Consider the following 23555-nt stretch of genomic DNA (forward strand, 5'->3'; position numbering starts at 1 on the left):
CTCCTACACGTTAGCCCTCTTCTACAAAATCTTCAAAGAGGGACTACTCTCTTATGCTTACAGACAGCCCACTGTCGAGGGTCTCTTCGGGGGATGACGTCCATACCTTTCAGGATGTTCTGGCCAGAGGGCCAGCAAAGTTGAACATTGTTATGCCTACTCAGCAAAGTTCACCCTCAGTGATTTTTGAGACTTTGCATCAAAGATCAGCAGCCGGACCATTATTAACCTTGGTGCCGGGGCTCCTCCAGCCGGCGATGGACACTTTTCTTACACCGGCAACGCTCAAGACTGCACCAGTGAGGATCTTTAAGAAATAAAAGCCTACAGAAGAGGATCCATTGTTTCTTAGATCTGACCCGCCTCCTGACTCTGTAATAATTGCAGCTGCCAAAAGACACATGCAGTGAACCTCCTCATCAACAGTCCCTCACGATTTAGAGCAGAGCCCAGGATTTGTGGGGGAGAAAAGTCTGTGGAACGTAAGCCTCCATGTTGAAGGTCTCCAGCGCCTTGGCGCTATTAGGACGTTATGATAGATCCTTGTGGCACTCACTTCAAAAGTTTCCAGAAAAACTACCCAAAGAAGACTGCAGGTACTTCGAGGAGATATTGCAGGATGGAAGATTGGTGGCAAACTAGGTTATCAGCCACAGTTGATGGAGCGACACTGTGTGCGCACTCCTATTCACACGGAATCTGTGCCAGACGGTCATCCTGGCTATGACCAACTGCACAAAAACCTGAAGCTCAGTCACGGATCCTCAACCTGCCTTTCTCAGGATCCTTCTTGTTTGGCACTCACACAGATGAGGAAATGTCGAGGATGAAGACGGAGCTTAATACCCGGAAGGCAATAGGGCTAGAAAGAAGGAAGGAGTTCAGGTGCCGATATAGGCCATACGATGGACGGCCCTTCCATCAGAGGGTTCAAATCCCTCAGTGGCAGAGGCACCAACATCAGTAGAGCCAATAGAAATCCCACAATCAGGGACGTCATGCTCCCAGAGGGAGAGGAGCCCCTCTTCAATCTGCTGCCTCAGCAAAAACTCAATCGAAGCAATGAGTATCCACTTCCCCCATCGCCGTTTGCCACTCCAGTGGGGGTAAGTATAGCCAACCAGCTGGAAGAGTGGAGCAGCAGCACAAAAGACCAATCGGTGTTGACTACGCTGCAGAATGGGTACTCTACGTTTTCGGCATCGTCCTCCTACGATCCCTCCAGTAAAAACTATGTGCCACCAGATGCATATACTACAGCAAGAAGTATCCACCCTCCTGTGAAAATCAGCCATCGAGGAGGTTCCTGTATCACAGCGAGGTTGAGGGGTATATTCAAGGTACTTCCTAGTGAAGAAAAAAGGTCGGAAATCCGAATCCAGACTCATCCTGGATCTTCGTGCCCTCAACAAGTCCATCAGAAAGAAGAAGTTTCGCATGTTGGCTCTTCATCAAATATCCCCATCTACAACAAGGGGATTGGATGTTCTCGCTGTTTCTGCAGGATGCATACTTTCTCGTTCCAGTCAGTCCACATCTCAGAAAGTTCCTGCGGTTTCTGGTGGGAACGACCAATTATCAGTTCAAAGTCCTGCCCCTCGAGTGTTTACAAAGTGCATGGCAGTAGTAGCAGCCGCTCTACGGCGTTATGGCATCTTTGTGTATCCTTATCTCAACAACTGGCTTCTGAAAGGTCCTTCTCCCCAGAGCGCGAGGAACCACTACCAGCAATGTCTAGACCTTTGCCAACGGCTTTATCCCCACGTCAACTTTGAAAAATTGACTCAGCCCCCCACACAGAGAATCCACTGTCTCGGGAAAAAAAGTGTTTCCTTCGGTGGAGAGACTGTCATCTATCACTCTCAAATGCAAGCAGATTCTGCACAGCAGCTTCCCTTCAGTCAGTCAGGTTGCCTCTCTCCTAGGGTCGATGGCATCCTGCATTTTTTCTTGTCCCCAATGCCAGCCGAGGATGCGTCCTTTACATCAGGATCTGGAGGACAAGTGGGATCAGCGAACTGCTCGGTGGGACGACAGGATACATCTGTTGAAAGCAGCCAGTGCATCAATTCCAAGGTGAATGTGACAGGAAAATCTGTTGGTAGGGGTTCCAGTCCATCAGACACCTCCATCTCCATCATTAATCACGGATGCTTCCCTCCAGGGTTGGGGAGCACACATGGGGTCTCTCCAGACTCCAGGTCAATGGTCAACAAAAGAACAATTGTATCACATCAACATGCTGGAGCTGAGAGCGGTGCATCTAGCCCTCAAGGCCTTCCTCCCTTCGATTCAGACCAACTCCATTCTAGTACAGACAGACAATAGAACCACCATGTACTATCTGAACAAACAGGGAGGAACTTTATCAAGCGCTCTATCTCTGGAAGCCCAAGCTCTCTGGCATTGGCTCCTTGCGAGGAATCTAACGATAACAGCAATACACCTACTGGCGGAGCAGAATTCACAAGCACTTCGAGGACCAGCAGGACTGGGTTCTAAAGGACAAAGTTGTCTGAGACATTTTCCGAGAATGGGGGTTGTCCGGTCATAGATCTGTTCGCGGACGACACAAACAAAAAATGCTGCGACTTCGCCTCAAGGTTCTACCGACCAGGGTCGAGAGGGAATGCCCTTTTGATCAACTGGTCAGAAGGATTTGTGTACGCCTTTCCTCCCCTTCCTCTCATCCCGAAGGTCATAACCAAACTCTCCCACTCAGAGGCGAGGATGATTCTGATTGCTCCGGATTGGCAACGACTCTGGTGGTACCTGGACCTTCTGCACCTGTGCAGACCGATCCTGTTGTCCAAGATGAACGGGAGCATTCATCACCCCAACCTTCCCTCACTGAACTTGGCAGTGTGACAACTGAGGTATTCCAATCTGGTCATTTAGGTCTCCCTCAGGACCTTCCACAAGGCACTCTTATGCTTCTAAATGGAAACGTTTCTATTTGTGGTGTGCAAAATAATTACAACCCTACCAAGGGGCAGGAGGAAGTGATTTTACCCTACCTACTTCACTTACTTCACTTCACTACTCCCTGCCTACACTGCCTCACCTTAGGCCCCCCACCTATCAGTTTAGGGAATTTTTACCACCAGATGAAGAGGATTCCCTGGCTGTCCTGAAGTCCATGAAAACTGGGTCTCCCACCGATCCGTGTCCTGCCCGTGTGCTAGGAGGGGTGGCGGAGGTGGTTTGTTCCGAGGTCACTGAGATTATTAATCTCTCCTTCCTGACAGCTACAGTTCCCTGCTGCTGGAAGCAAGCCAAACTTTTGCCGCTTCTAAAGAAATCAGGATTGGACCCCTCGGTTCCTTCTAACTACCGGCCCATCTCCCTGCTGCCAGCGCTGGCAAAGGTGTGTGAAAAGATGGCATTCCGCCTTTGTGGAGGCCTCCCATGCTCTGCACCCGGCTCAATCTGGGTTTCGTGCTGCTTATAGTACCGAAGCAGCGCTGGTTGAAATGTCAGAAGCCATCAGGGAGTGCCTGGATGGAGGCGGCAGAGCAGCACTGATTTTGTTAGACCTCTCTGCCGCCTTCGACACAGTACCCCACCAGCTTCTTCTCACCCGGCTATCTGCCATTGGCATTACCGGCTCTGCTTTAGAGTGGCTGACATCATTCCTGAATAATCGGACACAGCAGGTGTGGATGCCTCCCCACGCGTCCTCGGCCAGGCTACTATGCACTGGGGTACCTCAGGGGTCTACTCTTAGCCCCCTGTTGTTTAATATTTATCTGATCCCTCTGATCTTTTTGGCCGAAGAACTGGGCGCAAAAATTATTGCCTATGCTGATGACACCCAGCTACTATTCACTTGGCCATTTGCCGATCTGGATACTTCTTCTGCCCAGCTTTGCTTCTTGTCTGTCTTTTGATGGCTTGCACTTGCTCAACTGAAGTGCAACGAAGAAAAATCAGAAAACCTCCTCTACGGCCATTTTCCCACTAACTTCAGAGAATTATTGTGGCCATCTGATGTTCCCTGCCCCTAGTCGACGGGAAACCCTGCAAAAAACCTGGGAGTGTGGTTTGGGGAAAACCTTAAATTTGAGGATAATATAAAAAAAACTGACCAGTGTATGCTTTGATACCCTCAAAGCCCTGCGCAGATTTTTCCCCTTGCTTCCGAGGGAGGCCAAAGAAACAGTGGCGCGTGCCCTTATTCTTTCTCGTTTAGAATATGCTAACGCCTGTTTATTGGCATCCCTGCCTACATGACCAAGCACCTTCAGATTATTCAGAACGCCATAGCTAGACTTCTCTTTAACACCTCGCGGAGGTCTAGTGTACGGCAACATCTGCGTAGTCTGCATTAGCTGCCAGTGGCCCAACGGATACTATTTAAAACCCTTGTTCTTTCTTTCAGAGCCATTCATTGTCAAGGGCCTCTCTACCTGAGGAGACGCTTCTCTGTGTATGTACCTAACCGCCCCCTCCAGTCGGCTAACCAGTGCCGGCCGGCTATGCCTCAATTTCAACGGGCTCGTTTAAGCGGACAATTCATCTCAGTGAAAGCAGCCAGTACATGGAATGCCCTTCCTGCGCAGCTTCGTGCCACCCAGGACCTCAATCTTTTTAAAAAACCATTAAAAACTCATCTTTTTACTATGACGCTATAATTCCCACTCCTACTGTCTCTCTGCATAAGTTCGCGCCAGTACACTCCTGAGTATTTGAGCGCGCTACAAAACCTCCTATAACATAACATAACTTAGCTAAGGCAGGTCTAAAATTCTCTTCCATAAAATTACACCTAGCTGCCATTACGGCTTACAGGCGGTCTCCTTCTTTCAATTGCAGTTTGCGAAGGACTTCTTGCAAGGGTTAAAGAAGGTTTACCCTCCTATTCGGCCTCTATTACCTCCCTGGGAGCTGAACCTGGTTCTAACTAAATTGAAGGGTCCCCCATTTGAGCCTATCCACAAAGCAACTCTCCAATACATTATGTGGAAGGTAGCTTTTTTGGTGGCGATTACCTCAGCTCGCAGGGTGAGCAAGATTCAAGCTCTCTGCTCAAAAGAACCATACACAGTTTTTCAACTCAATAGAGTTGTTTTGCGAAACCACCCCTCCTTCCTTCCGGAGGTGGTGTCGGATTTTCATGTCAATCAAACTATTTCACTACCTACCTTTTTTTCCTAATCCCTCTACTCCAGCTGAGAGTTCCCTTCTCTCTTTATACCTGAAAAGGGATTTGAAATTCTATTTGGACAGGTCTAAGACGATTAGGAAATCTGATCAACTGTTCATTAATTACTGTTCAATCAGACAGATTTTCCAACCTCCAAGCCTTCTATCTCCAGGTGGATAGTGTCCTGTATTAAACTGGCTGATCAGTTAGCACAAAAGCCACTTTAGTCTAGACCCAAGGCTCATTCCACTAGAGGAAAAGCCGCTATAACGCCTTTCCTTAAAAATGTCCCGATCGATGAGATCTGCAAAGCAGCCACTTGGAGATCTATACATACGTTTACAAGACACTATTGTCTCGACTCCGCTACCAGAGCAGACACTCAAGTAGGCCAGGCTTCCTTGAAAAATGTGTTCCATTGCTGAAAAAAGCTTTGATTATTTGTTGGATCACTGTTTCTCATTTGCCCGCAGGTGGAGGATGGGCTTGCTATCCGATTCAGTGCTTATGACAATTGAGGAGGATCCCCTGGAAGAGAAGGATAAGTTACTTACCTGTAATCCTAGTTCTCTTCCAGGGGTATCCTCATCAAAAAGTCATAAGCAACCCACCCACCTCCTCAGGCAAATGAGACTTCTGTTAAGCTATATCTTTGTGCCCTGACCCTGTGGTCCCCGCAAAGAACAACTGACCTAACTGTCACCCCTGAGGTATGATGGGAAGCTGTGGGTCATGGCTGCCTTAAAGGCACGATGCCAGTTTTTATGTTACAATTGCTTTCATTTTCTATACTATTGGTTTCAACGCAGCCTGTAGGCTAATAATGCTTGCTCTTTTGCAGATTATTTAGAGTCCACTCATTAGAAAAAAGTTAAAGTAATGCTTGCCCTCCTGTGTTCTATTCTATAGTATGTGATTGCAAAACCAGTTATTTTTTACATTGTTTAGCCTCTTTTATAGGGGCTGCATTGATGTGTGAAAAAAATGATATATATATATATATATATCTATCGAGATCCAAGAACTCCCCAACCTCCAGACGGCGATGGAGAGAAACACGAACTCAAGTTGGCGTGATATAGTAATTTTTATTTTTCTGCTTCTCTGCTCCCACAACCTGCCATTGCGCGTTTCGGCCAGCCACACTATATATATATATATATATATATATATATATATATATATATATATATATATATATATATATATATATATATATATATATATATATTGCTTTGTATATATATATATATATATATTGCTGTATGTATATATATATATATATATATATGTTTTCATATATAATTATTATTTCCGGGTTCCCCGCGGATGGGCGGGAATATTCAGTGCTTATGACTTTGATGAGGACACCCCTGGAAGAGAACTAGGATAACAGGTAAGTAACTTATCCTTGTGCTCCTTAGTGAAGGAGACCAGCAGTGGAATCAGTGTGGCCTACACAGACTGGTTTGGGTTGGGCGAAGGATTCCTTGCTTGCCTCTATCGTGTCGGAGTCTTCTCCAGTGGGGTATTAATTTACGAGTGTCTCATCTCTTCCCACAGGGTCCCGTGGACGCGAGAAGGGAGAGTTCACCAATCTGCAAGGCATCTCCACCTCTGGGACCAACCGCATCGTGGTGGCTGACAGCAATAACCAGTGTATCCAGGTGAGTGTGTGAGTTTCTAGCCACCCCACTTCTCGCACCAGTACTCCATGCATGTGCATAGAGAAGCACAGGCTGTCTGTGCCAGCCACCCCACTTCTTGCACAAGTACTCCATGCATGTGCATAGAGAAGCACAGGTTGTCTGTGCCAGCCACCCCACTTCTCGCACCTGTGCTCTATGCATGTGCGTGGAGGAGCACAGGTAGCGGGTGGTCTGTGCCAGCCACCTCAGTTCCAGCGCCAGTACTCCATGCATATGCATAGAGAAGCACAGGTTGTCTGTGCCAGCCACCTTACTTCTCGCATCACTACTCTATGCATGTGTTTAGAGAAGCACAGGTTGTCCATGCCAACCACCCCACTTCTCGTGCCAGTACTCCATGCACTTATCGCGCTAGTACTCCATGCATGTGCTTGGAGGAGCGCGGGTTGTCTGTACCATCCACCATACTTCTTGCACCAGTACTCCATGCATGTGCATAGAGAAGTACGGACTGTCTGTACCAGCCACCTCACTTCTTGCACCAGTACTCCATGAATGTGCATAGAGAAGCACAGGTTGTCTGTACCAGCCACCCCACTTCTCGCACCAGTACTCCATGCATGTGCTTGGAGGAGCGCAGGTTGTCTGTACCATCCACCCTACTTCTTGCACTAGTACTCCATGCATGTGCATAGAGAAGTACAGGTTTTCTGTACCATCCACCTCACTTCTTGTACCAGTACTCCATGCATGTGCATAGAGAAGTACGGGTTGTCTGTACCAGCCACCCCACTTCTCGCACCAGTACTCCATGCATGTGCGTGGAGGAGCACAGGTAGCGGGTGGTCTGTGCCAGCCACCTCACTTCCTGCGCCAGTACTCCATGCATATGCAGAGAGAAGCACAGGTTGTCTGTGCCAGCCACCCTACTTCTCGCATCACTACTCTATGCATGTGTTTAGAGAAGCACAGGTCGTCTATGCCAACCACCCCACTTCCCGTGCCTGTACTCTATGCATGTGCGTGGAGAAGCACAAGCAGTGTGTTGTCTATGCCAGCCCTCCCCTCACAGTACCCCGTACCCTAAACATGTGTAACGGAGAACATAGGCATTGCACCCCTGCCTCAGCTGCCTGCCTTACAGCACCAGTACACTAAGCATATGTGTGGGGTGCCCAGGCAGTGTACCCCTGTTTCAGACACCTCACTACACAACACCATTAACCCAAACTCAGCCTCACCTCTCCAAAGAGAGAGTATTTTAAGCACGGATATTGGAGAATGGTGGCTCCGTCAGTAGGGGAGGACGGAAGACTTTTGGAATAGGGACATTTTTTACTGAGAATGGTCCTCCTGGGTACCTCTACAGCTGTTATTATGGGCACAACGTCGAAGAGGTTTTCAGATATACATTTCTTCTCCACGGTGCTTGCAGCCTTGCTTTGCTGTAGGTAACCATAACCTCAGGGACTCCGAAGTATCATTGTAGCCTAATGTACCTTCTCTTAGCCAACTACAAAGGCCTCTGTGCAGAGTATGCAGCTCTTGCTCTGGGCCCAACCAGCTACAGCACATCCATTGGCATCCATGTGAATTTAGTGTGCATAAGCAAATTAAGGGGAGTGAAGAGGTGCTGTAGAGCATGGGCTAACCCTTCTCTGACACAGAACTTTGCTCAAACTATAGAGCCCAACTCGATTGGATCAATGTAAGAACCATCCTGTCGACCTAAGGAGAAAAGAATTCTTTTGGAAGAATAATCGATCCTGACGAAAGCCCCGAGCACTTGGGAACATAAGGGGCAGAAACATGTTGACCCTAAGAGGAAGTAGGGGTAACTAGAGACTAGTAACTGGCGGGGGAGGTATGATCCCACCCTTCTAGAGGGACTTCTGTGAAACACTGGTACACCCGAATACAAATCAGAAAATTAAACCTATTCAAGATTAAGATAACAAGGTGAGGGATGATATTGCGATTGGGGTTATGAACAGGGTTGGGTTCAGGTTTAGAGTAAATGTTAACAGTCGAGTAAGGGCTAAGGACAAAATTAGGGGTGGGGGACAACATTAGGGTGATGGTCAATTTGGGTTCCAGTCATTTTAGTCTTTGGGTGTAAAGATCTGTTTCAAGGTCTGGGTGTTGGATGAGGTTTAGGGCTAGTTTAGTTGCAGGATCACAGTAGGGTTTGACGTCAATTTTAGGAACATGGTTGTGTGATAGAAGAATTAGGGTGTTATTCAGTTTGGGTAGGGGTTAAGAATACATAGTGAGTAGGGTTTAGGGTAGTTGGAATCCGAGTAAGAGTTGGGTTCAAATATTTGATTAGCTGGCTGTTGTGTAAGGATTTGTGGCCTGATCAAATGTAAGGAATATTTTTTGTAGAAACGCATACTGCAAAAAGAAGGGGTTAAAATCATTCTGTACGCCTTTCAATGTAAGGTGCCACAAAAAAATACCTTTTGATTGAAATGGTTTTCCCTCATTTGTTCTTATATGAAATAAAAATATGTAGGACACCCTTGCACCGCATTCTTGATCACTGTCCCCTTTGATCTGGTATGCGCTGGTTCCCGATGAAGGTTGCGCCACAAGTCTCCATTGACAGGTTCACGTGAGACCACATTTCAACATTCATTGACTTTATTTTTCACTATTATTCAAAGTTTTTAATTGTTTTCAATACCTTGAGTCTGTTTTGACCGTATGCAGGTTTCACAGATTTCCTTTCTTTACTAATCAAGCTAGCAATGACACATTACTGATGTCAAAATGCCATGAACCTTGTCATGCTTTTAGACAATGTTATGAAATATTTTAAGTCAGCTATTTTTGTTTCCCAATGTGAAGGGGTGCTATAGAAATCCTTAAATAGGTTAAATGCTACTTTTCTGCCAGAAATCCTTACCAGAAATTGATAATTTACCTCCAAAGTAACATTTACCGGCAGAAAAAGGTCTCCTATTGAGCAGTGTTTTTCACAGAGCACATCTCCTTATTTATCCCGCCTCCTGCCTCTCGTACACAGGTGTTCTCCAACGAGGGTCAGTTCAAGCTGCGCTTTGGAGTGCGAGGACGTTCGCCTGGGCAGCTGCAGCGCCCCACCGGTGTCACCGTGGATATGAACGGTGACATCATCGTGGCGGACTATGACAATCGATGGGTCAGCATCTTCTCCCCGGAGGGGAAGTTCAAGGTGAGCTTGAGTTGTGGCAGGATATTGGGACAGGGGAGGTTTGTTCAGGGAGGTGAAAGAAATATGTAACTAACAGTGCGTGGCATAGTATAGTGGCTGATGTATGAGGGCAGTGTCCGCTGGCGAATCACAACATCTGACTGAAGGTTGGCTTGAGGGTAGTATGTGGCAGCAGACAAGTGCATAACTTGTGACATGCTCAATGATATATTTGTTGACATCACATGCTGTTTAACCTGGAATATTTCATCCATCACAAACTTTGGTAATTTGTGTCCTTTGAATTGTATAACTTTCCAAATACACAATTACACTTGTCTCAAGGGCTTACCCCATTTCCATGCTAGCGCCAAGACGCCTTCGGGTATTTGTCGCGCTTTACAAATGGCAACAAATAAATAAATAAATAAATGCTATCAACCAACATGAGTATACCAAGTAACTCCGAATTGTATATGGCTATGATGTTCTCACTGATGTCATCAGTGATGTTATTTGGGATGTCTTTTAACATTTCATGAGCAATTTGATATGTGAGATCATAAGCAGTGCATGGCAGAAGTGCAACCTATAGTTAGCTCAGTAAACTAGAACTGGTGAATTTCAAAAGTTTTTGTTTTTACCTTTATCTAACTAAAACGTCACTTTAACCTCTGTGTTTTGTATGAATTTCTAGTTTTATTAATGTATATCTCCAAAATGTTAGAGCTTTAAAATGTGGGAGCTGTTAATAAACTGAGAACATGGGTAGGCTGAGTAAACCGATGTGTAAAGGGGATTCTGTACCTATGCAGACATCTTGCGCTAATTATTTGTAGCTTCGTTAAAAATATTTTATGCCTCAAATTACAAAAATAATAACCCACTCCTCTCCTAACATTTTAGCCCTCTGGTTTCATGCCTTGTTTAACATCCAAGTGCTCATTTACGTCAGCCTGATTTTCAAGAAAGGCTTTACAATGAACTACTCTTATTTCAATCAAATATCATTCTGAAATGCCTCAGTTTTCTTGAATACAAATGTTAGCGCTCCAGTTGTTCATGAGCGCTCTGTGGTGATGCTGCCATTGATCACTAGGGTGTCTGCGGCTGGTGTTGGAAGTTCATGTTTCAATCTGCATCTCACAATGTTTTACTGAAATAGATGAGAAAAGTATTTGAGAACACATAAAAAATGTGTCCTAATTTTGCTTTCTACAGCATTGACCATAATTTCTATGATAAAACAAACCCCCTCATTTTTTCAATGCTTTCAGTTTAACTGCTTTGATTATATTGAGATTTCTTCAGGTGTGCCACACTTCTTTAATAAGTAAGAATGTTAGGGCTCTAGTTGTTCATTCAATCACTCTGGAAGGCTGAAGTAGAACTTAGTGAATCAGCTGACGGGTGCTGCTGCTGTTTTACTCTGTGTGTCAGACTTTATTCTCATATGACTGAGGAAAGTAGTGTGTTTTTACAGAAAATATACTATTCTTCGCTCTTGTAGCATCTTCCATCATCTCTGGGAAAACCGAGAGAAAAACAGTTTTCTCTCAAAGATGGGTCCCCAAATCCCAGTAGATCAGCATTTTTACACAGGGTAAAATCTCCTTAGAATACACCACAATTCCTAAAAAATTAGTATGGTACCACTAACAAATAATTTATTTTGTGTTTAAAATGTGTTATCACACTTTATATGTGCTCCGTTTGGTAGCCCTCTTAAACAGACGTTCACTACATCCATTTTAATGGGGACCATATCTCCAAGTCCTGTAATGGCTGCCGCAACAGGTTGTCAATGTTGTGACCATCCAGGTAAGGAGGTGATCTTAGGGCCCCCATAACATGCCATTTGAGGTTAGGGTGTACTCACCCTCCCCCTTATGTTTTTTTAATCCATTTTCAGGATGTATGGATCATGTCCCCGAGTTCTGTAATAGCTGCAACAATATATTGATCAGGTTGTGACCAGCCAATCAGGCCTGATGTTTTTGAAGTGGCCATTCAAAGCATATGCAGACACCTACATTCCAGATATCACCATCTTTTTACCCTTCGTGAACTCCCCTCAGCATCTCTTTAAATGGCCATTTCTAAAACGGCCAAGAGATTTATACCAAATAACAAAAAGAATGCTTTCTGAGTAAAGTTCTAGATTCTTGCAAATTTGGTATAGTTTAGTCGTCTTTTCTGTATCGCTTCCCAAAATTTTCTATGGAAATTAGCATGAGAAATCACAGTTTTGAGACACCCTATTTCTGATCACGCCCTTGACAGATCGGTGTGAAAGGTTTCAGGAAGAAGAGCATGGTTGACAAGGCCAGCAGCTGTTTAATTTGGGATTGCACTGACAGTTTGGCACAAGATCTGATCCTGTTGTGTTTGCGGTGTTGTTAAAGAACCTGGAAGGATGAGAGGAGAGTAATGAGCAGACACAGTATCTGGTGAGCCCATGTGTTGATCACAAGCCAAGATTATGTAAATAAAAATGGTGAAGGTTTCTTTTAGGGAAGCTGGATACAGGTATCCAGGCTGGTTGGGAATGGGTTGGCCGCAGGGTGTACGCTAACAATGATGTCTGCAGGGAGTGTGCATGGGCCGAACCCATGGCCCTGCAGTTCTCCGTCCCCATGGCTGCCCTTCCGTCTCGCTCTCTGCTGGGTGTCTTGATTTGATGACGTGGCTGTTGACAGTGTTGTTTTATTGGTTTTTACAGAGTATCATTACATTTTTAACAATATCCAATGTTAGTACAGTGCTTAGAAACTGCAGAAGTGTGGTATGAAGTGCTGTTAAAAGCAAGTTATCGTCATTGTTGTAATTTTGAATATTATTGGGGTTGTTTGTAATACTAATATTAGTATTGCTGTGAGTCAATGCTCTGCAGGTTCATGAAGATGGTCCGGGGGCAGGGTCGGCAGTGGAACACTGTTGACAATATTAGTTGGGTATATCCCTCTTTAGTTATTATGATGCAATGACCATAAGACTGGGAGCCCCTTACAGTGATCTACTCTATAATGACAATTCTGCTTTACAACCGTTATAAAGGCTTTCACAGAAATGGAAATAATCTTATTCCAAATATTCCTTTTCCTTTCTGTGAATATAACCCTCGCCGTAACCATTCAGCTCAAATTTATCCTATTGCAAACTCTTCCCCAAACCATAATCAGCCTTTGTGATAGATCAGTAAATAAAACACTTGCCTGGATATGAATTCAGCCCGTCCCAGCCTGTGAAGTGATCTAAAAGGATGTTATTGGTTTGCAACTGTCTCCTCACCATACATGGAACCCATAAATTAAACTTGAAGGGCAGCTACCCATGGAGCTCTTTGCTAAAACCTAATTTGTTGTAGTGTAGTGTCCTAACCTAAACCAGCCATGTTATGACTTGTTATGGTTTATTCCCTGGACTGGTATTCTGTGTCATGGATAACATCGCTTTCTCCTGATCAGAAAAGTAACTTCCATGAGCTCTTGATGTTCTGTGTTTTTAGCAGAAATGGCATCCCTCTGCAGAAAGGTTTTCACCTCCTGAAGGTCTAGCTTTGTTGAGGGCATTGTGAGGCCTTTCAGATCTGCGATTGCAGCAGCGCAGTACTAACCCACAGAAGCATCTCTTGGTTCGAGTATCCGATCAGTCATTACCTTTGCGGTATCTCGGCTGCCAACATATCCTGAGTTGTCTTAAAGCAGTCTCTGAGGAGTCTCTTATGATTTTTGTGAGCCGGAGAGTGGGGAGCCAGGTACCTCGAACGCGCCTCCTCTGACTCTGGACACATAAGAGCAGTGTCCAGCTTGTGCACCCACAGGGTAGACTTGTACATGAACATACTCTCTATTCTCCAGGAGTAAATACGATGTCAGTTGTCATTTGTGCCAACTGAGAACTTCAAAGCACTTAATAGTAAAAATAGACAAAAGGCTGAGTTTGTAAATATATCTTTTCATAAAGTGAACCATAGTGTGGCCATATTCCCAATACCACTGCCTCGTGATAGGCGGTGGGGTGAGCTGTGATGTTGAGGTGTGTCCTGCAGAGGAATGTGTAGGAGAAGGATTATTCGTGGTACTGGTTTCATGGTTAAGGACCTGTATAATGTGACTCCAGCCCAGAGTTAAATAGAATTACTTCCAGTTGTTGTTCTGCTGATCTCAAAATAGCCAAGATCTTGGGGCCTTTCAGTCTTCAACTCCTGCAACAAACGCTCTTCAGGGTATTTATGCTGCTGCCCCCTTTGCTTCCAGCTACAAGACTTGACAGATCATTTTGGAAGCAAAGAGGACTGTAACCTTGTAATTAAAAAGATGTCGTTTCAGATATAGAGCAAATTAATTCTGATTACAATGAAGTTTAATTTAACATATTAAAGGCCCGTAGACTCATGATAAATGAGCTTTTTTTTTATGACACACATTGCAATCCAGTGGTCTCACTAAGCATGGCTTGTCTTTCTCAGTCGTGAGGCTTGCCTGTAGCTACAAGCCTTGGGTTTCTACACTGAGCTGGCAAAAAGAGTAGTGTGTAACACTGAATTCTACCGTGTGCTCTTATGAGCATTTTCACCCCCGCTGCATCTTATGTGTCATTACCAAATGCAACAGCAGCAAAGGTTTACACTGTGTATAAAACTACACCCTACACTGGGAGGGGGACCCTATTTTAAGGCAGCCAACATCTTCCTCACACATCCTGTCATGAGTATGAAACACGGTATACAAACCAGCTTGCCCCCTTACCTCATGCGACACTGGCATGGTCCTTACTACCTCCCAAACTGAGATGCGGAGCCTCTTTTAAGGGGGTCACCATTTCGTCCATCATGTTAGTGTGAAGTGTGTCATACGCAACAGTGCCAAAATCTAACGCCGTGGTCCTGTTGGATCCCATGCTGTGAGATAGATCCTCCACCGACCAGTATTGCCCCTCCCCTCGGTGTCATTATACAGCATCAGTACCACAGCTGCCAAGCCCCACATCGTAGCTCTTGCTGCATCCCACCCTGTGATTTGCAGCCACCTCCTGTTAGTATGTTCCTCCTCGCATCACCTGCGCTCAGTGCCATTTGCAGCAGTGGCAAAGTCGCACAATGTGTGTCCACGCTGTGAAGCGGAGCCTCTTTGAAGGCAGTCACCACTTTTCAGCATTCGCCCCCCCTCGCGTCACGCGGCCTCCTAGCTGCATGCGACTGCCTAGCTCCTCTAGAGGAGTCTTTGATATTACAAAAACCATCAACAAAAACCAGGCAGCACGACTTTGATGCTCACTCACGTAATGGCTCTTGGCTGCACACTCTGTTCCTCGCCCACATTGTGGGACGTGCCAACACTAAGCCGTTCTTAGGAGATTTATGATAAGTTATTAAATGTCTCTATTTTCATGTGCCAGCAGTAACTGGTGCAGAGATTTGCTAATTAGTATTGCTTTTTTCAATCACCTGCTCCCTGCCCATTGGGTCGCTTTGAAAGAATCGCGTGTAACCATCCAACTCCCTGTGGTGTAATGCAGTACAAGAGCTAGATGTACCTTTCAGCTGAGGCTCATGTTCCCTCCCGCGCCACCTTAAGACTCGGAGGTCACTGGGTTTTCAGTTGTCCATGAGACAGCACCACAATACACAACTTCAATCAATTTGTTCTGTAAAACTCTTCATTTTATTTTGTAAGAGAACCGTAGGAAATCCAATTTAATCTTTTCTTGATTACAATTGCTATTTGATGGTCTACCTGTAATTATGCCTTTTTGAATGTTCCCCAAAACATTCCAGTGGGTCCTTCAGGCGGATACGTAAACTAATCCATCAGTGTATTGCAACTCTGCAGGTAAACTGAAACGCAAGTAACAACGTTTAGTTACCCCAACTGAATAAACGTGGGAACAGTTAACATTGAGAAAAAAGCTCAGCCCAGTAGCATTCTAAATGAGGGCCATCTTCCAACACTTTAGAGAACACTGAGGTAGACTAAAAACAGCAAAAATGTGTTGGAAAGAGGCCACACCGTTGACAAAGGTGATGGTACTGCTATAGATAGTCATATACCTCTGCCTATACACCATTGACACAATTGATGGTACTAGTAAAGTTACAGTCATACAGTCCAGTCCAAACTCCAGGTGTGATCTAAATTGAAAGAGTAGATCCGACCTGTCTTTCAAATACTAGGTTCAAATTCAGGCGTGATCTATTTTGAAATGGTAGAACCCATGTGTTTGTCAAATACTAGGTCCACATTCCAGGCGCGATCTACATTGAAACTGTGGATATGTTTTCTGCTTCGATGCTGAAGCTCAAGATATCCATCTTGGAATCATCCCATTCTTCATTCATTATGGGCTCGAAGTCAGTCAATACAGAGAATCCCTAGATCTGCTTTTTCTCATGTTTCTTGTCTTTTTTCTCTGCTAGACTTTGGACATTGAGAGACCATTTAGTGACTTCCCAGTGCATGTGTTTCAGTCATGGTGCATAAGCGGATTGTCTTCAGTTTCTCAGCCACATGCACGCACCCTGCCTGTTCTTTGCGGGAGAGAGCTTCAGACGGGGTGGTTATCCTTTGCATGACCATACGGGCCTGAAGAGCACGAGTGGGTGATAAGCACCTTCTGAGGAGTCCGGACAGGAGATGAGAAAGGATTGTCCTTCACCGAATATAGAATGAGCTGGCAGCCTGTCCACCATCGAAGCCTGATATCAGGGGTTACCAAACCTGGTTCTGCGAGACTAGTTTGGATATTCCGTAGGAAAGAACCAGTGTGAGTGGACTAAACAAGGACAGGACAGTTTGTGAACTTTACTAATGTAAACTTTTTTAAATTCTTGAAAGGACCACTGATCTACTGAGTCTTGGCGTAAATGATAGACTGTTGTACGTTGTGGGTGGGAGGTATTACAATAAGAGCAGAATGGGAGGGGAAAGGCTGTGTGGGGCCTGATAGCCACGGAGACAGACTGGACCACAGATTGAAATAGGAGAAGAAAAGGATAACCAGACTAACACACCTGCATGTTGCAAGACCTGGAAGTGGATTGAGTCCGCTGAACTGTGGATGGGAGTGTGACCACCTTAACCAAACCCTGGTTATTTTAGTTCTACAAAATGTTCAGTGTTAGCTGATCCCCTGGTTGGCTCGACCAGACCACCCAGGAATGCCGAAGGACTCCTCTTATGAAACAGACCACCTGACCAGTTCTAACTGAGCTGGCCTAGACTTGGTGAAGATTCGTTTTTGAAACGGGAAAATGAGTGGCAAAGAAAACACACACTCACTGTGAACTGGTACCTAGAAAGGAGAGTCTCAGGGGACGGTGCAGACTCTGGAGTCAACAGCAAGGGCTGCGCTGGGAGCTGAGGAGGAGGAGGAGGAAGGAGGTGGCGTTACTGGTTTAGGCTGACGAGGAAAGATCAGAGAAACCGTCATTTACTGTCCATGCAGAATGGAGAAACCATGTGCAATGGAACTGTCCCTTTAAAAAGCTATAACTTCCCAGTGACCAATTTTGTTTTATCAATTTGGCATTATGTGAATCATAAAATAGTTGTTGATTTTTTAAAAATTAGTCTGGGAGCTTAACTTAATGGTTTCTTAATGCAAGTGTTGGGCTGGTACTGTTATACCCTAATACACATGCTCTGAAGCTTCCTTCCGTCTCTGTCCTGTGCTACCAAGGAGTAGACAAGGTTTCTTACACGAACAGTGTTTGCTGAACTAGGAGCTGGTTTTGCTGCCCAGCGGTGGTAGTTTATCCCACTTGGCTGCCTGGCTTCGTACAGAGCATGCATTGGAGAGAACCAAAATATGTTGGTCCTCTTTTAATTTGTTGCCGATTTGAAGCATTTGGCAATCGGCAATTAATGAACCCCTGTGCTAAGTGAATATTAAATACCTATTGTAAAAAACTGCGAAGGAACCGTGGATCAAAACTCTAGCACTGTATTCCTAATTATTATAGACAATTTTACTGACAAGTCCCGTATTTAGAGGATTTTTGTAGTCTGTTATTCTCATTGCTTGTGTTTCTCTTTACCTGCAGTGTATTGTGGTGATCTACGATGGGCAACTGAGAAAACGGTGGCCTACGAGTCTAAAGGTGGTGCAGGAAGGAGGCGCAATCCACAGTGTGGAATGTGCCTTGTGTTTTTGAAGGAAATATCGTATTCAGGCAGACTATCCTCCTAAGACACCAAATGTACGAAGCTGAGATTCATGTTTATATTGTGGGAGTGCTATAGACTGGGGACGCTTGTCTGGTTATGCAGTGCATTGGAAGCCCACTCTCTTTGCTCCTACTGCCATTGTACTGAGTCATCGCTAATAAGTCAGACTACTCTGCACTGTTGATGGATCTCACCAAGCACAAGGCAACATCTTCCCTAGAAGAAGGTGCTATTAGCAAGGGCTTCAGTGTCCAGCTATATCAACCCATAAACCTGTGGCTTTAGATTCCTTTGCGAGACGCTGCTTGCGTATCTCCAAAATGTGCAACATTGATATTGTAAGGTAGGTCTGCCACTGGTGGAGATCGCCAGCTGCCACCGATGCAAGTCAAGATCGAAAAAATGCTGATTCTGTGATTTAATGCCATCATGCTTGGAATCTTCATAACTGCTGGTCTCTAAATTGTCCTAATTCAACCTTCACTTTCACACTGTCACAGGGGAATAAATCCAATTGGTGTGGAGAAACCCCCATGCACAAGGCCTCACACGCAGGTGGTTGTTGCAAGTTTGACACTGAAAGTTTGTGTCGATGGCAGGGATATTGAAGACATATTGACTGCGGCATATATATTTGTGCTGGACCTAATAGCTGTGACAATAATCATTCATCATGAAGAGATACAAGGTGGGAGAGGAGTCATAAAGTCCGGTACAAGAGATCCGGAAACCTTTGCTAGCACTGACCGTTTGCATTCTCAAGGTAAAGAACAACACAACCCTTTCACACAACACAAACTTATCCCATCTGTTCTATCGCCTCATTGCATTATCTATATATGTACAGCATAATTCCTACTACTAAGACTTTATGTGCGAGTATTCTTGCTCTAGCGCCTCCAGTTACAACATGATACTTGTGCTCAGGCAGTCGATAGTGTCTTACGAAATATATTATGGTTCGATCCAACCTTAGAAGATAGAAACATCACTCAAGGCTGCTTTCGATACTGTGACGATGCCTGGAAGAGAGGTACAATAGAAGCTCTTAGTCACCGTAGTCACAGTGCCTTTATAAACACACATCATTGCTGTTGAGAACTGGTACAGCTGCAGTTTGAACACTTTCCAGGCCACTTTGAAATTGCTTTGACCCAAGTGACTTCATGCAGGACTGCCATGAATGGAAATTTGCAAGATGAGAAGTGTAACAAGTGCAAAAACAGAACTCTGCATTCATACCAAAGAAGTTACCCGAGAATGCTTTTTCGTAAATTTGTTGGTAACGCTTGGTTTTCTCTTTTCCGCTGAATCTGGTGGAACGCTAGATAATGAGTGAAACAAAATTGATGACCACAATCACTGCCCTTCCACAGGGCTTTAGAAGATGGCTCTTGTGTGCCGCTTCCTAGAACAGAGAGCAACACTTCATCCAGTTATTAGAATTGAGAATACTCTTAAATTAAATCCAGAGACCCTAATTTGGGGTGTTGGCTCTTGTAATCTTGAAATTTGGATATCTGTCTTATTAAAATTGTACAGATATTCTCTTGGAGATGAGAAGGCAACTTCTTTTGATGAATTACTGAAGGCGGTACGCGATCGTTCCATCATTTTTACGTGCTTCATTCTGTCCATACTTTCATTACCAGTGGACTTGGCAGCTTTCACTGCCTGTTGCTGAAAACCGGGCCTGTAGTGTCTCCATTGGCAGCAGTTTAGTCTTTCTTTAGAAGGACCGAGGAGCAGAATCCTTCTTAGCTTAATGTTACCTTGACCTTGAAAGAAGCATAGTAGCAACATGAAGTGGCATGCTTGAAAATTCAATTTATTTCGGCAAGGAGAGCTGGTCAGCTGTAGTCCTCATCAGGGGGTGGGGGTGTCGCAGTATTTCATATGACTAATATGTCGTTAAGGTCTAATTTCTTTCTTCACTAGCAAGTGAGGTTATGGCTTTTCTGTCACTTCTTCCAGCAAATCACACCATTTGTGCTGTTTAAGCTGTGAGAGCGCTCTGAGTCCATGAGGACCGGACACAGGATATCCTGAGCACACAACTATTGTTTATGCTCTCTGGCCCCACAGTTAGATGCTCAGGCTAAACCAAACCTATTGATTTAGTAGGAACGTGCTGGCACACGCTTTTCCTGTCAATCCCACAAAAAGCAGTTTCCAGCTAAGTGAAAGGTGTGTTCCACAAGACAGACACCTGTACGTGCAGCTCGCGAAGCCAGTTTACACCTCAGTGAAATTCGCAAGGTGGCATCATGGTGCACGGTACATGCCTTTCCTGGGCACTAATGTCTTGACTCTAAAGCTGAATATAACGGCCAAGCAGGCCGGGTAGCATTAAGGAGTCTTTTCGGGTAGTCCGCGGTACTTGACTTCTGAACAGTACCCTCTGCAGAGCTTTTAAGTCTAACAAATGAATACTGTCAAAGATTAGCTTAACCCTAAGACTGATTGTACTGCTTTTTAGCTTTTTCTAGATGTATTTGATTGCCACTCATCTTTCCCATGCTGCCAAGATACTGAAAGTCAGCGGATTTTACCCTATGGCTTGACAAACCAACCCAGACATGGAATGGAACCAAGGAAGACCCCTGTTCCCATGAAAGTCCATAAAGTAGGGCTACTGAGACCACCTCTCAGTGTCAACAGATCAGATATCATCTATCACTAGTAGACTCATGTAAAACTGGTGGGACAGGAATTGGATTGCTGTTTGTCATGGGTTACTTTAATGAATTATCCCCTGTTGAGTCTGCAGCGTCATGATGCACTCAATGCAGTGACATTCTTTGTGTGGCCTGTCCACCTCATTGTATGAACTGCTTGGCACCCCAACGGATTTAAAAGTATAAGGCCTACTTCGCCAAAGGAGAAATGTTTCGCATACTGTTTCTCTTGCCGAAAGTGACACTTCTGCCAACTTGTATTGGCAAGGGTGAAACTGCTCCAGGATTCCTGAGGTCTGAGCTCTCACGATGAGGGATGGCATGCTGGCCTTACACCCATGCAGGAAACACCAATTTTCCGCTATGGTCAGACAATATCCCACAGAATTCAACTTACACCATATGGAACAACCACATGTACTCGGGAAGGTCCCTACATCAAATGGAGCATTTACACACAGTGTACACTTAGGGGAGGACCCAACCCTACATGAAACACGTACACGCAGCATACACTCGGAGGGGTGGGGCTACACCAAATGGAGCACGTACATGTAGCCTTCACCTAGGGCGAGGATTCCACTCTACTTGGAACACCTACACGCAGCGTACACTTAAGGGGTGGATCGCACCCCATATGGAACACATACATGCAGCGTACACTTAGGGGGTGGATCGCCCCCCATATGGAACACATACATGCAGCGTACACTTAGGGGGTGGATTGCACACCCTATGGAACACCTACACCCAAGAGGAGGACCTCTCCCTATTTGGAACATGTACATGTAGCGTATACTCATTAGGCGAACCCCACTCCATTTCGAACATTTACCCACAGCATACACTCATGGGGCGGACCACACACACACCATATGAAAAACACGCACTTCCAGCATACACTCAGGTCAAGGTCCACATACCATATGGAACACGTGCATGCCTTGTACACTCATGTCGAGGCCCCACACCATATGGAACACATACACACAGCATACACAGAGGATGCCAACCGATAAAGAATACCTTCACACAGTTAATGATTTTCATGGCAAGCATTCAAGGGGTAAAGGTAAAAAGACCTCTACCACTAATCTACCAAACGCTGCCACAAATCGGGGGCAACTGGCTCTACCCATTATGAGTGGGGCCCTTACTTTGGATGCAACCCAATTCTGCTTTATGAAAATGAGGAGTGGAACGCCAGAAAGTAGAAAAATAGCAAGATGGCAGTGCTGTGTGCACAATGCAGGGCTGTCACTGCCACACACATGGAGCTGTTCTTGCTGCCCAGATAATGACAGCTATAGGGCCAAGCAAAAATCTGTTAGAATTTGGTTGTTTTCTCTTTTACTTCTACAGGGTTTGCCCTACTGTGCTTCAGTAGTTTTTGGTTCCTTTGAGGTTTTCCCATTAGCAAATTCCTCTGATCATCTTCTGTTAGGTGATCTTTGAACCTCAGCCCCATCTTAAGCTATTGTGCTCAGGGTCCATGCCTCAGCCTTGAGCCCAGAATAAGTCTCCCACCATCACTTTGACTAAATGCCAACATTCCCTCCCTAGAATAAGATTGGTGCCGGGCGGCTGATGGGCCCCAAAGGTGTGGCGGTGGACCGGAACGGACACATCATTGTGGTGGACAACAAGGCCTGCTGTGTCTTCATCTTCCAGTCCAACGGGAAGCTGGTGACCAAGTTTGGGAGCCGGGGCACTGCGGACAGGCAGTTTGCAGGTACACTTGATGGTAATAGACAGAGAGTTCTTCTCATTTTATTTTTCCGCATGTGGTTTTGCTTCATCTTCTTTGGCTCCTTGTGCTTGCGGGTGCCCTGCCCAATGCATGATGGGCCAGCGTTCTTTGCCCTTTTGTTACCCTGCCCTTCTCAGTCCTTTCCTATAAATGAGGTGATCTACTCCTTCCTATGCACACAGGTAGGTGCTCCACCCTCCTCTGCTGACCACAAGGAGAAGATGCCCCCCTGTTCTTCAGCCTTACATTTTTCTTGTGCGGCTATTTTGCATATCTGGCTCCTTCCCATCCCAGACAAACAAGCATTGAATGTGGGAAGAGCCCCATATCGAGTCCCCTACAACCTAAGCTTCAGTCTTGTGGCTCCCCCTTATTCCACTCATTAAAGATTATTTTGCCTTTTAGTTGATCATATTTCAGTTTTTTCACCATTTTGTTCTGTTTTAGTCAGTGACAGATACTGTTTACTTTTTGATCACATGCTTTCCATGTTTTTTAACTTCTTTCTTAAAAATGAGACCTTCAGCAGCTTTACTTGGAAACACTTGATGGGGTGGGGTGGTCTCATATTCCTAGAGCACATTTCCAATCAGGGATTTTACTGCGGTTATAGTTGCTTTAAGAATGGTTGTGTGCAGCTGGTGGGCTTGAAGCCAGTGCAGCTTCTTAAAGATGGATTGTAGCTGGTGGATGTGACGGTTGTGTTATGTGATGCTTGGGTAGGGTGGCGGCGGTGCCCTTTGTGTCACATGTTGACAAAGGCGGGCAGAGATACATACTGGAAGCATTAGATGTGGGTGGGATGCCAAAGATCAATTGAGATGCGAAGGCAGCTGGTGGATGGCTTGCAGGTGTATAGTCGTGAGCCGTTGCACATACTGGAAGATTTGAGGGTTCAGTGGTTTTTATTGAGATGAGTGCAGCTGCTTGATGTTTTGTCAGTGCTATTTGTTGAAAAGAGAATGTAGGATGTGGCATTTGATCAGTGT

General features: G+C 45.2%; 1 protein-coding gene across 2 annotated transcripts in view; it reads left to right on the plus strand.

Annotated features, from left to right (window-relative positions):
• Positions 1-23555, plus strand: part of TRIM3 (tripartite motif containing 3) — a 288298-nt gene that overhangs the window by 244168 nt on the left and 20575 nt on the right. Inside the window, exons 7-9 of one of the 2 annotated variants that reach the window (XM_086933707.1) lie at positions 6710-6813; positions 9824-9991; positions 22380-22560. In XM_086933707.1, coding sequence (XP_086789833.1) covers positions 6710-6813; positions 9824-9991; positions 22380-22560 — 453 coding nt within the window. The remainder of the gene's footprint in view (positions 1-6709; positions 6814-9823; positions 9992-22379; positions 22561-23555) is intronic. The other variant, XM_086933708.1, reaches the window with a different exon arrangement.

This window comes from Lissotriton vulgaris, chromosome 8 (assembly GCF_964263255.1).
Source record: "Lissotriton vulgaris chromosome 8, aLisVul1.2, whole genome shotgun sequence".
NCBI lineage: Eukaryota > Metazoa > Chordata > Amphibia > Caudata > Salamandridae > Lissotriton > Lissotriton vulgaris.